This window comes from Hippocampus bargibanti, linkage group LG05, assembly GCF_051943395.1.
Source record: "Hippocampus bargibanti isolate YZ-2025 linkage group LG05, ASM5194339v1, whole genome shotgun sequence".
Lineage (NCBI taxonomy): Eukaryota > Metazoa > Chordata > Actinopteri > Syngnathiformes > Syngnathidae > Hippocampus > Hippocampus bargibanti.
This window is the reverse complement of record NC_142738.1, coordinates 4,433,589-4,448,257: the sequence shown is the minus strand read 5'-3', so window position 1 is coordinate 4,448,257 and position 14,669 is coordinate 4,433,589. Positions and strand designations below refer to the sequence as shown.

At 35.8% G+C, this 14,669-nt stretch overlaps 1 protein-coding gene across 1 annotated transcript in view; it reads right to left on the bottom strand.

Annotated features, from left to right (window-relative positions):
* Window positions 1–695: 695 nt before the first annotated feature.
* Window positions 696–14,669, bottom strand: part of kitlga (kit ligand a) — a 53,503-nt gene continuing 39,529 nt past the window's right edge. Inside the window, exons 5-10 of the mRNA XM_088996682.1 lie at window positions 11,344–11,521; window positions 8,812–8,871; window positions 5,750–5,847; window positions 4,381–4,490; window positions 4,222–4,276; window positions 696–2,993 (exon numbers count right to left, since the gene is read on the bottom strand). Coding sequence (XP_088852808.1) covers window positions 4,246–4,276; window positions 4,381–4,490; window positions 5,750–5,847; window positions 8,812–8,871; window positions 11,344–11,521 — 477 coding nt within the window. The 3' untranslated portion in view covers window positions 696–2,993; window positions 4,222–4,245. The remainder of the gene's footprint in view (window positions 2,994–4,221; window positions 4,277–4,380; window positions 4,491–5,749; window positions 5,848–8,811; window positions 8,872–11,343; window positions 11,522–14,669) is intronic.

The window sequence follows — 14,669 nt, the reverse complement described above, 5'->3', positions numbered from 1 at the left end:
AAAGTGAATTGACATATTTTAGCAAAAAAACTAACTAATTTACTCTGCATCTTGATCGTTTGATAATCCCTGAGACAACCGTGGACATTTTGAGTGGAATCATTACGATGAAAATGATTTGTTATCAACGCAGTGTTTCATGTATACATGTCAAACATTTCACCTGGCGTCCTCACCTTGGTTTATGTGTTGATTTATTTAGCTATGTATTTTATTTATTTGTTTATGTATCTAGCTAGCTAGCTCCCTAGATACCTAGCTAGCCAGTGACCTAGCCGACTACCTAGCTAATTATGTATTTATTTAGCTATCTGGCTGGCTAGCTAGCTATTAGCTACCTAGCTAGCTATCTATTTGTTATCTTTTAGCTGTCTATTAACTAGCTAGCTAGCTTTTTATCTATTTGAGCACTTCCGGGTTGAGTGAACACTGGCGCGTATGGCTGCCGCTGCCCACCCACAGAAAAACAGATCCTGTGGAAATGCGCTTATAAATGAAAAAATGAAATGTATTCTTCTTCTTCTTATTATTATTAAAGGGCTAACATAAACAAAAGGCAAATGCTGCCCCCTCGTGGTAGGGAAAAACATTGCCAGAGGTCTGACCGGCACTTTATCGGAACCCCCGCAAGAAAAACTACAACCCTGAACAAATTCGTGAATGGCAGTAAAAGAGTTAAATTAAGGACAGCAATGAATATTTAAAATTAAATGCATATATTTCACATTTTTAATATTTTCTGTTTCATGATGTGACATCAATTGCATTTGGTGGCCAGTAATCATCTATAAAAAGAAACAAAACATGCACAACATAATCCTTATGATGACTCATGCTTGTAGCTTTAGCGCAGTTAGCTTTAGGCACAACAAAGACATGTATGGAAGCGGAAAGAAAAATAGACGGCTGGATGAAGACGTCTGCTTTTTGTTCATCGCCAAGCCACCTCCCAGAGTCGACATTTTACAGAGTTAGCCTTCACAATGCTAATTAGGATAGCTTTTTGTCTATGACGTGAATCCGATTTGATTTGAGACACTAAAGACAAAGGAGAAAAGCACACTTTTTTCTTTTTGTTTTTCTTTTACAGGCATGTCTTTAAGTAACGCTAGGCGCTAAAAGTGCTAATGATCATTCGTGGCTCTGTTTTGTACCCTTCCGTCACCTTACTTAATTAGCATTATCGCTAGCATGTTTTTTTTTTTTTAATACAGTGGAACCACCAAAGCTTAGACTGCAGTTCAGTGAGCATGAAAATGTCAAACAAAGAGAAAAAGAAATTAAAAATCTGAGTTGTGTGAGATTTAAAAAACAAAACAAACAAAAAACGGGAGAGTGGTACACTGAAATAAAAAGTTGAGTTATTTCATAAAGTGGTTGCACAAAATCAAATCATCTGAATCCAGATTCTTACGAAGTACACCATACATCTACTTCCAAAATACCGATGATTACATTTTGTTCCGACTTGACAAAATAAAACCGGAGCGATAACAGCTAATAATGTCACTTGTACAATTAGCAAAGCTTTAACAATGGCTACACTTATTTCCTATGGGCTTTTTTTTTAACCATGGAAAGCCTTTGTCTTTTTTTTTTTTTTTTTTTACACTTGTATGACAGTCCAAAAAAATAATAATAATAATCTCGACATTATGATTTGCATTATTTTCCTATGATGGATCATTAAAAAAAAAAAAACACGGTTAACATGTCGTATAACAGTTAAAACATTTTTTTTAGAAAATATTTCTTTTATTGCATGATTATTTGCATTCTTTCCTTCAGGCAAATGCGTTTTGAAGGTCCTAACCGAATACAGTGATACCTTGCTTTACGAACTTAATTGGTTCCCAGACAGATTGTGTCAGGCGAAAAGTGTGTATCCCAAAAATTAATCTCCCATAGGAAACCATAAAAATGAACATAATCCGTTGCCAGGTTCCCATAAAACATGTTTCTACGTTCTAAATTTCTAAGCCTTAAAGGACAACCGACGCCTCTGGAGAAGTTATGTCCATAATTTGTAAAATCACTTCAAATGACTTCTACTGAGCGTATTTTACAAAGATACACCGCATAGAGCTATATTTTAAGTTTTAAGACTCGCGCTGAATATTGAGGAAGTCTTGTTTTTGAGTTGGTGACCATACCTGACGTCACGTCACGTCTGGAACGGCGACACACAATGCATTTTGGGTACTTTGTTTGGTCTGAAAACTTTGTGTTGACTGGGGGCGGGGAATAGAGGACCAAACCAAGCCGGCTGCCATTTTCTTGTTACGAGAACGGGCTCGTTCGCGAACAACACATCACTCATTGTGGCAGTTCCGTGTGCATCCCGAAAAATAGTTTGTATGCCAAGGTAAAATTTTCATACATTTAACGTTCGTACGCCAAAGGGTTCGTAAACCGAGGTATCACTGTACCAATGTGTTTTTTTTTTTCTTCTCTACAATATGTAACGTTTACCAACTTAACCACTCCGGCGAATGTGTGTGTCATGCTAACGTAGCTTAGAGTGTAACAATAAATAAATGGAGCGCACAAGTCCCACGAGGAGACTAAAATGGAGACGATGGGCTTGTGGAATGGTTGAAGGGGGGAGTGCGGGATTATCCAGTGAGTGGAGGTATCGGGTGGGGGGGTAAGTGGCGAGGGACAACAACATCATTAGCATTGTCACAATCCGGCATGTTCTTCTTCTTTGCTTAAAGTTTGTGAGGATGCCATCAAGTCCAAGAGAAGAAATACTAAAACGACCATTTTTTTTTTTTTTTTTTTTTTTTTTTCATTTTTCGTACTCCTCAATAAATGAATCCAGTCTTAAGCGAAAAAGGAAAAGCGTATCCATACAGTTAAAAAGGGTCAAAGGTGGTTGGATGGTTGGATGATGGCGGGCGGGCGCCGCAGTAGAGAGAGGAAGCAGTCCTTTTCTTTGTTTCTTTGCTTCTGTAGTTAACCCCCCCACTATGGAACGTGACTTTCATCACCTGGGGAGGAACACACACACACACACACACACACACACACACACACACACACACACACACACACACACACACACACACACACACACACACAATGAAATGAGGTTAAAGGACATAGCTATAAATCTCACAAAATGTGCACCGATGATAACATTGTCAACTGTAAATGGCATAAACTTAACCCTGATTCAATGAAGATGACCTTAAAGCGAAATTTAGCGCTAGTGGAAATAACTGGACTGATAAATAGCTGAAAGGTTGTTGTACACGTTCAACTACACGATCGTAAATCTCTCCGAAATTCCACAAATTCAAATATGATAATCATAAGGATATTTCAAATTAAAAAAACGTATATTAAAATTGAAAATATGACGTGGAACGCCATTCCCAAAATACGTTCGGATTTTGGTTTTTCTTGCGGAAGTAACTCAAATAGATAATAAAGCTAGCTAGCTAGCTAATAGATAGCTAATAGATAGCTAGATAATATGTTTCCTGACTCAAATAGCTGGCTAGGTAGGTAGGTAGGTAGGTAGGTGGGTAGGTAGATAGATAGATAGATAGATAGATAGATAGATAGATAGATAGGAAGATCGCTAATAGCTAGCTAGATAATAGCTAGCTAGCTAGACAATAGCTAGAAAGATGATAGCTAGATAGATACTAGCTAGCTAGATAATAGCAAGCTATATAGATAGATAATAGATAGCTAGCTGGATAGATAATAGCTAGCTAGCTAGACAATAGCTAGATAGATGATAGCTAGATAGATACTAGCTAGCTAGATAATAGCAAGCTATATAGATAGATAATAGATAGCTAGCTGGATAGATAATAGCTAGCTGGATAGATAATAGCTAGCTAGCTGGATAGATAATAGCAAGCTAGCTGGATAGATAATAGCTAGCCAGATAGCTAATAGCTAGATAGCTGTTTTCCCATGGCCAGCGCTTTAACGACACCCAAGCAAGAAAAAAACAAAGCCCGAACAAATTCGGGAATTGCGCTCCACGTCATATTTTCAATTCCCGAATACATTTGGTCATGGCAGTGAATGAGTTAAAGGGGAAACAAAAATATGCATTTAACTATTTTAAAATCGAGTATATAATGTCAGTAAGGGTTATTAACCTTTTCCCGCCTGTGGAGCTGCTATGATTCAAAAGATGAACGGATGAACCTCGCTGTGTCTAGCAGTGGAATGACAAAATACCGAAAAATGTCTTACCGACTAAAATTGTTCTACGGTTCATCACACCATTTCAACCATGTTCAACTTGTTTCTGGAAGCCAAAGAAGAAGAAAAAAAAGAATGTCAGATAGCAAAAAAATAAAAAAACATCTTAAATATTCAGATTCATGACAAACGAAAGAAAACGAAATTTACGTTTCTGTGATTTGGGACTCTAGCGGGGGTGCGCGGCCTTCTGTTCCCGTGAAGAGAACGCCTTCTCCGGGACTCTGAAGAAGATCTAGCCTGTTCCGTCGCGATCTGAGCTGCTCGTGGGGGAGGAGGGAGGGAAGGCAAGGAAATCATTTGACATCAGAAATTCTACACGCAGCTTGAAAACGATGAAAGTGAGCGTCGGTGGATAATCGATGAAAAGGTTTCTTTAGCCTTCATCTTTCAAGGTGTCGGACGTTTCGCTCGTCATCCGAGAAGCTTCGTCAGCTCACTAAAATTTGCTCAGAGTGAACGCTGGCTGAATGACTGCCGCTGCTCACCCGCGCAAAAGAAATCCTATGGCTGTAAAGTGTCCTTGAGAGTTTTGAAAGGCGATTCGAAATTAAATGTATTCTTCTTCTTCTTCTTCTTTTTCTTCTTTTTCTTCTTCTTCTTCTTCTTCTTCTTCTTCTTCTTCATCTAGCTAGTAGATGGATAGATAATAGCCATCTTTTTCTTCTTTTTCTTTTTTCTTCTTCTTTTTTCTTCTTCTTCTTCTTCTTCTTCTTCTTCTTCTTCTTCTTCTTCTTCTTCTTATTATTATTATTATTATTATTATTATTATTAATATAAGTCCCTGCTCTACGCTTGGGGAGGAGCAGTGGACAACTCCCCGAAGCTAATCTGATTACTTCTTTTGTTTTGACTGATTATGTTCTATGCCTGGCCCTGATTGCCCCATTTGCTCTGGTATCACCTAATAATAATAATAATAATAATCATCATCATCATCATCATCATCATATTATTATTATTATTATTATTATTATTATTATTTATTATTAATAATAATAATCATCATCATCATATTATTATTGTTATTATTATTATTAATCATCATCATCATATTATTATTATTAATACTATTAATAATAATAATAATAATAATAATAGTAATAATAATAATAATAATAATAATAATAATACATTTCATTTCTCAGCGCCTTTCAAAACTCTCAAGGACACTTTACAGTCACAGGATATTTTTTCTGCAGGTGAGCAGCGGCAGCCACTCAACCCGGAAGTAACATATCATCAGCATGACTAAGCCTTAGTGGTCACGATCTAAGACGTCTGTTATAAGCACGATCCAAATTGAACCTGAAACCACCATGGCAATTTAGTGAAGGGGTTTTTCAATTTGCAGCACAATTTTAGTTCGCTGACAAAGCTTCTCGGATGACGATTGAAACATCCGACACCTTCAAAGAAGTACAGATGACGGCTGAAGAAACCTTTTCATCGATGGACAATTTCCTGTACGACAGAGCTTACACAGACGTGTAGGTGGCTAAGAAAAAGCATGACTCACCTTCCATATGAGCAGCAGGATGAGAGCCAGGAAGGGAATGAAGAGTAAAGACAGAAGACTTCGTTCCACGACCTCGGGAAGCATACGTGCTTCTTGCTCTGTAAAAAAAAAACAGTGATATTTTAGTCACGTCGACACAAGAAGCTAACACATTAAAAAAAAAAAAAAGGGATCATCAAATATGTAATTATATAACTTTATTTATTTATTTCGACATTTATTTTAATTGTCTGGCAAAGGAGAAATGTCCAAATTGCAACGGCAAATTTATGAAAGGAAGAGAGTAGAAGAACCATCTTGAAGTCATAAAAAAAAAAAAAAATCATATCCGCTGTTCTGAATAATAAATAACAATAAGAATTCTATTTAGAGGGGCCAAATCATAGCGATTAATTTAGATTAATTAACCACACAGCTTTTAAATGCATTAGTTTCAATTTGATTATATCTGACTGCAGCATATAATGAATAAATTAATTACATTTTTAGCTCATTAATTACTTATTTTTAAATTAATGAATGCCAATCCAATTTATTTAATTCATTAAATAGAAAATTAAAAAGTAATGAACTGACTCGCTGCCATCCCCGAATTAATTCGGGAATTGAAAAGTGTGACGTTGAGATCCATTCCCGAATTTGTGCGAGTTTTGTTTTGTTTTTTTTCTTGCGTGGGGTGCTGATAAAGCGCTGGTCAGACCTCTGGCAATGTTTTTTTTTTTTTTCCCCTTCCACCATGGGGCAGCATTTGCCTTTACTCCATGTTTAGTGCCTTGTTACAATTTCAGCTGTTGTTAAAGCGCTATATAACTCAATATGCATTGTATTTTGGACAGCCGCCCTCATTTCAAGCTTGTATAACTCCCGACCCATATAACTTAGGAATGAACTTTTTTTTTTTTTTTTGCTGATGAAAGAAGAGCATCTCAGGTTTCTAACGCTGCGTTGAATGTTTATGCCGTCCTAAAACTCAATATTCTGTGGGTTCTGCAATATAAATGAAATGTATTATTATATTATTTGAGTGAAAATGACAAAAACCCTGGCACTGGAGTGGCCACATTTTTGCACATTATCTGGCAGTGAATGAGTGAAGTACAAATGTTTTTGTGTCGTTTTTTTTTCTTATTGGGAGACACATCAGAAAATTTGTTGTCATTTTCTAGCGTAGGCCGGAACCGATTAATTCCATTTCCATTTGTTTTAATAGGAAAAGCTGATTCAAAAGATGAATGGATGATTCTCACACCTTGAAGCACTGAATTAGTTCATTGAATAAAAATGATTACAATAAATAAAAAAACAACCCCAGCATTGATACCCACATTTGAAAACTGCAACATTTATTTACCTATTTATTCATCATTTAATTAATTAATTTAGGCATTTGTTTACATCTATATTCATGTATTTGTTTATGTATTTATTCATTTATTCATTATTTATGTATATTTATGTATTCATTTAGTATTCATGTATTTAGTCATTTAATTAATTAGTTTGTATGTTTGTTTACATACATATTGTATTTGTTTATGTATTTATGGACTGTAAAATACGTACAATCGCAGTTAATCAATTTGGTTCTATGAATCTGTTATTCTGGGTTGAGTGCACGATGGCGCATGTGGCTGCCACTGCTCACCCACAGAATAACTCATCCAGTGACTGTAAAGTGACCTTGAGAGTTTTGAAAGGCGCTTATAAATTAAATGTATTATTATTATTATTGTTATTATTATTATTATTATTATTAGCTCGAAAGAAATCCTCATTTTAAAACTGTTTGTTTATTTTATCATTTGGCTTTTAAACAATGATTACATTTTGTTGTATGAAATGTGTTTGTAATTCTGTGAAGCCCAATATGTGCCAGATCAAAAAAAACAAAAATAGCTGCCTGGCTGTGCCTGACTAAAAGTCATTAGTTTCCCTATTGATATTTTTATGGGATGAAGAAATCCTCTTCCCCTAATGTTTTGATTTGTATTGACTAGAAAATGTCCTAAACCAATATTTATTTCTGTTTGAACTCACAAATCACGAACATTTTGCATGTTTAACATTTTCATCACAGCTCACTTTGAGGTTTAAAACAGTTCCTGTGAGGTTGTGAGAAGCAACGTGGCGTTCTAGTTTACTAATGATATTTTTATGCAAGTTTAGTTAATTCCATTCATTTGATCTTATGTTATGTGAGAAGTTCAAAGGTTTTTAAAAGAAACTAAAATTCCTGGGACAGTAAAATCATTTCGGAGGACGGATTTTTTAAGGCACCAAATGTTCCATCATAATCTTTCACACATACCAGCTGGACTGGTTTCGCAGCTCGGTGCTAACACATCACACACACACACACACACACACACACACACACACACACACACACATTCCTGTTTCAGCTGTTTTGTGAGGTCCGGATAACTCCAGATAAGGAGCGAGGACCACCGTTGCTGATAAGTTTAGAGAAGAACCAGTGTTCCATTTGAGCACTAAATGTCACCGCATTTCTCATTTTAACTTCTTTAAAAACAAAGCAATAAAAGGTGGACTTGAAACTGAAATAACAGTAGGAGTGAGTTTTCTGAATGGGTACATTCAAAGTCCTCACCCATGTAGTGATTTTGGTTAAAATATCGTTTTTCTTTTTGTGGTATGAACTTTTTCTTCTCATTAACCATGCGCACGCACACACACACACACACACACACACACACACACACACACACACACACACACACACACACACACACACACACACACACACACACACACACACACAGTGAATAAAAAGTGTCTGTATCCAAGTGAAATGAAAATACACACCAAAACATTTTGGGTGAATTTGTGAGGACCTCTCTGAAACTTTAACAGATGCATATAAAGACCCTCTAGAAGCCTCTAGAATGAAAAACTTTTGAGGACCGGCCAAAAGGTCCTCACTTGTCAAAAATGTCCTCACTACGTATGGTCTAAAATGTTAGTGGTCCTCACAAGACTAATCATACAAACGCACACACACTTGAAAGAGTTGAACATACAAGACAATGAGAGCAAGGTACCTGTTTGGCAGTCTATGGATGCGGCACAGTCTGAAATTTTACTGCTGGGCGACGGTAAGCCTATAAAACAAGCACAGAGGAGAGACACTTGTCATTAGATTTACAAAAAAAATGCGAGATTCATCCGATCATCTTTCAAATCATCTTTTCCTATTAAAACCAATGTAAATCGAATTAATCGGTTCCAGCCTCCGCTAGATTTTTTTTCTGATGTCTCCCAAGTTAAAAAAAAAATGACACAAAAACATTTGTACTTAACTCATTTACTGCCAGACGTGCAAAAATGTGTGCATTCCAGTGCCAGGGTTTTTGTCATTGTCACTCAAATAATAATAATAATACATTCCTTTCCTTTTCCTTTCATTCCTTTGCTGCTGTGAAATGTAAATTTCTCCAAAAGGCAAATCCAATCCAATCCAATAATAATTAATAATACATTTAATTTAATTTACCCAAGGACACTCTACAATAAAAACAACAATACATAAAACAATAAAACCATGAATAAAATAATAAAATAGCAGATTAAACTAGACCATCAAAGCAAGTTTGAGGTGGGTTTTGAGGTGAGATTTGAAAGTAGGAAGGGAGTCAATTTTACGGATGTTGTGTGAAAGTGAGTTCCAGAGTTTGGGAGCAGAGCGGCTGAAAGCTCTGCACCTCATCGTGGTGAGACGGGCAGAGGGCATACAGTGACTGTAAAGTGTCCTTGAGAGTTTTGAAAGGCGCTTATAAATGAAATGTATTATTATTATTATTATTATTATTATTATTATTATTATTATTATTATTATCGAGTGAACGCTGGCGCGAATGGCTGCCAATGCTCACCAGCACAAAAAATTCTTGACTGTAAAGTGTGCTTGGGAGTTTTGAAAGACGCTTACAAATTAAATGTATTATTATTATTATTATTATTATTATTATTATTATTATTATAAACAATCAAAATGGCTGAAACGAAAAAAAAAAACATGTCCGCCAAGATGTGTTCTCTAAGCATCACCCAAAGCAAGCTAGGCGTGTGACGCATTTGTAACGTTGGCGTTTTTTTTGACGCCGTGGTGCCAGCAAAATTGTTTTGTCGACAAGTAAAACATCAACATTTGATTTGGCGGAGACAAAAGTTCTCCGTTCCCAAAATAACTTTCCCACATGGCTCAAAACGCAGTCGTTCAGAGTTCAACAAACAACGTTGTGGAAAAATATGCCTAGAAAAGTCAAATCAAGGAGGCTGATGGGAAATTTGAACTGATGTCAGCGCTGTCAACAGCTCGTACATTAGCTTGGCTTTTTTTTTCATGACAGCAGTCGGATGATAACATGAAAGTTAAGGTTAAAAAAAATAAATCATGTTAAAAACATTACAGTGATGTGATACCTTTGCTTACAAACTCAATTGGTTTCCAGAGTGTGTAAGGCGAAAAGTGTGTATCCCAAAAAATAATTTCCCATAGGAAACCATTAAAATGAGAATAATCCGTTCCCAGGTCGCCATAAAACATAATTTTTGACTTTCTAATTTTCTAACTACACAAAATATACCTTATTGTTTGTATAATAAATGTGCTATGGTATTATAATTAAATAAATAAACTGTACTGTATTTAAAAGTCATTTTATTTACCTTTGTGATGGTGGTTGATGGCTTGATGGAATGGAGTGGTCGGTTTCATCAGCATTAAACACTTGATGAGGAACGTAGCCTTCTTCTTTCACCATCTTGAGGAATGATCCCTTGTCGATGCTTTCTCTGCGATAATTTTACCTAGTTCCTCATCAATTGTGTTCTGTTTAGCTGGGTTCATAGGTTTTTGCATCAAATGTACAGATGGCTTGTGCGGGTTGTTTGTGGAGCCTGATTGATGGGATATTTTAACCTTCCAGTCTACACTCTGCTTTTGAACTACCAAAGTTGAACCGAGTCCAAATTGTTTTCTATCCATTTTCTCACCATTTCACTTTTGTTTTTTTTTTTACTTTTGTTTTGCGCCTGCGTTCTTGACCAATCATTAGCTAGCTCATTAGCTCACTAGTTCTTTTGCTCGCTAGCTCTTTAGCTTGCTAGCTCGTGAGATCTTTAGCTCGCTAGCTCACTAGCTCTCTCACTCATTAGCTGGCTAGATCTTTAGCTCACTAGCTCTGTAGCTCACTAGCTGTTTAGCTCTCTAGCTCTCTTGCTCGCTAGCCCTGTCGCTCACTAGCCCTCTCACTTGCTAGCTCTAGCTTGCTAGCGCTCTAGCTTGCTAGCCCTCTCGCTCACTAGCCCTCTCACCCGCTAGCCCTCTAGCTCGCTAGCCTTCTAGCTAGCTTGCTAGAGTCTTGGAATATTATGACAGGCAGCTAGCTAGTATCGATTGTGTATCGTGTGCTAGTAATATGAGAAGTTATAAGCCTATTTTTGATTTTTTTTTTTTTTGTTTTGGGGGGGGTGCTAACAGTACGGGGAAAACATTACGTAACAAGAATAACGAAATATGATTGCACCACAGCCATGGTACTTTTTCCAAGCATGGATGAGCGTTCACAAACCTTTTAAATATTGTTCTGTTTGCGTGTAGGGCGTCGTGGGGCAGGGAGGAGGCTCGCAGTCGTCCGAGTCGTCTCTGTGTTGCGCGCTGGCCAGAAAGTCGGACACAAACTCAAAGTATTGCTCGGTGGGCCACCGCTCCTCACGGTAGTGGCACTCAAAGTCGTACATGACCACCTCCTGCAAGAAACAATCAGTTTAGCAAACTCACATTTAAAGGACAACCGACGTCTCCGGACAAGTTGTGTCCGTAATTTGTAAAATGGCTTCAAATGACTTCTACTGAGTGTATTTTACAAAGATTCCATCACATATAGCTATATTTTACGTTTAAGACTCGTGCTGAATATTCAGGAAGTCTTGTTTTTGAGTTGGTGACGAGTCCGTACGTGACGTCACTGAAGGAACGCCCCTGACCAAAAAAAGGACACATTGTAGCAGTCCTTCCATCACGTCAATATATTTTGCTGTACTTGTTTGGTCTGAAAACCTCATGTTGCACCCAAAAGCCGGCAGAAGAGGGTGACCAAGTTCCATATAAGGAATTTATCAGCCTATGGAAACGGGCTGATTAATTCCTCACATGGAGCTTGGTCGCCATTTTCTGCCTCTTTTTTGGTGATCCATTTCCCTCCAATGTTGCCTCAAAATGGCACATATAATTCTTTAATCAATTGCAAACATGTATGTTTTCCTCTTCAGAACTATTTGAATCATATTCATAACTGAATGTGTAACAAGAAAGCATATTCTCCGAATCTGAAGCCATTGTTTTGATTCTAGAGCAAGGCAAGACGTCTTGGCGTGACGTCACGAACAAGGGGGCGGGACCTTCTGAAACTGGCCACTTCCGGTTTCAATTTTTTGCAGTCTCAGAACACTTTAAGTCATTTTTATTGGTGTTTTGCATTTGACTAAAAACATCAGCCTGCGTGTTTTGGGTATTTTAGATGCTAGAAAACGTTTTTCTGATGTCAGTTAGGAAACAAAAAAGTTAGGTCGGTTGTCCTTTAAATACATCACAAATACTTTTCGTTTCATTTTGTTTCGAGGGATCTCCAATATTTTCAAAGGTGCTTTGAAATAAAATGTATTATTATTATTATTATTATTATTATTATTATTATTATTATTATTATTATTATTATTATTATTATTGATGAAAAGGCTTCTTCAGCCGTCATCTGTACTTCTTTGAAGGTGTCGGACGTTTCGCTTCTTATCCAAGAGCTGGCCCTGATTGCCCCATTCGCTCTGGTATCACCTCATCAGAATGTATTTTGTTTTTCTACTTCTTCCTTTCCTTTCCATCACTTTCCTGCTGTGAAATGTCAATTTCTCCACTGCGAGACTATTCATTATTAATTCATTTCATTTCTAAGCGCCTTTCAAAACTCTCAAGGTCACTTTACAGTCACATAATCCGTTTTCCTGCGGGTGAGAAGCGGCAGCGTTCACTCAACAACCCGGAAGTAACTCAAATAGATAGAAAGCTAGCCAGCTATTAATGGCTAATCCAATCCAATCCATGCCCCCTTTTAGCATTCCCAGATGTGCTAGCTACCCTAGCCTGTGCCAAGAAAACATCCTCGTACCATCACAGATGCTAACATTTGTACTTTACGTTCATCACATCCCAGATGGTTCTTCTCCTCTTTGGCCCAATGTGTCTTCATTATGCATTATTTTCAAAGACAATTTGAAATGTGGGCTCGTCAGACCACAGCTCACATATTTAGTAATAGTTGGCGACGGTTCTGGATGTATGACTTTGGCTTTGCGTGATTTTGAAGAATTTTAACATTTGTCCATGTAGTGACGAGTTATGTGAACAGAAGATACGTCTGTGTAAGCTCTCAGTCGTACCGTGAATAGAAGATGGCTTTCTTTTGTTAGCGCACATAGCAATGGGCTTTCAACAATGACGCTGGTGTGGCTGCAGTGAAGCCTGAAGGTTTGCCCTGTCACGCTCATTCCGTGTCGGTGTTCGGCCTCGCTGCATTGCGTGCAGGAGGTTTGTCGGGGTTGTGTAAATCTTTTGATGAGGTTGTGGACCGTAGATGATGAATTCCTTGAAATTTGAATGCGGAGAAAAGTTGTTCTTGAACGGAGACGTCAAGTGACTTGACTTTGAGGCGTGTTCAATTGATAACCGTATAGGCCAAATAGGATTTGAAAAACATTGTTTTATTGATGTTTGTTTATTTAATTATTTACTTATGCATTTATTTATCTATCTATTTATTTATTTCCTTACTTATTTATTTATTTTTATATGATTCCCTCATTCATGTTTAATAAATTAGCAAAAAAATGTAAAACGTTATTTATTTATTCATGTATTTATTTAATTGTTTGTTTACTGTTATATGATTCCCTCATTTATGTTTAGTACATTAGAAAAATGTAAACCATTATTTATTTATTTATTTTTACGGGATTCCTTCATTTATGTATAAATAAATTCGCAAAAAAAAAGTACATTTATTTATTTATTTGTGCTTGTTTATTGTTATATGATTCCCTCATTTATGTTTAGTAAATTCGAAAAATGTAAACCATTACTTATTTATTTTATTTATATTATAAGAGATTCCCTCATTTATGTTTAATAAATTAGCAAAAAAAAAATGTAAACCATTATTTATTTATTTGATTTATTTTTACGGGATTCCCTCATTTATGTTTAATAAATTAGCACAAAAAAATGTAAACCTTTATTTATTTTATTTATTTTTACGGGATTCCCTCATTTATGTTTAATAAATTGGCAAAAAAAAAATGTAAACCATTATTTATTTATTTGATTTATTTTTACGGGATTCCCTCATTTATGTTTAATAAATTAGCAAAAAAAAAAAAAAGTAAACCATTATTTATTTATTTGATTTATTTTTACGGGATTCCCTCATTTATGTTTAATAAATTAGCAAAAAAAAAAATGTAAAACATTATTTATTTGTTTGTTTACTGTTATATGATTCCCTCATTTGTGTTTAATAAATTAGAAAAATGCATACCATTATTTATTTTATTTAGTTTATTTAGTTTAATTGTTTTATTTATTTATTTATTTATTTACTTATTTATTGTTGTAGCATTCCCTCATTTATGTTTAATAAATTAGCAACAAAATGTAAAACATTATTTATTTATTTGTTTGTTTACTGTTATCTGATTCCCTCATTTATGTTTAATAAATTAGAAAAATGTAAACATTTATTTATTTATTTATTTATATTTATTTATTTATTTATTTATTTATTTGTTTGTTTCATTTGGGTTTAATAAATTAGGGAATAAATGTAAAACATAATTTATTTATTTA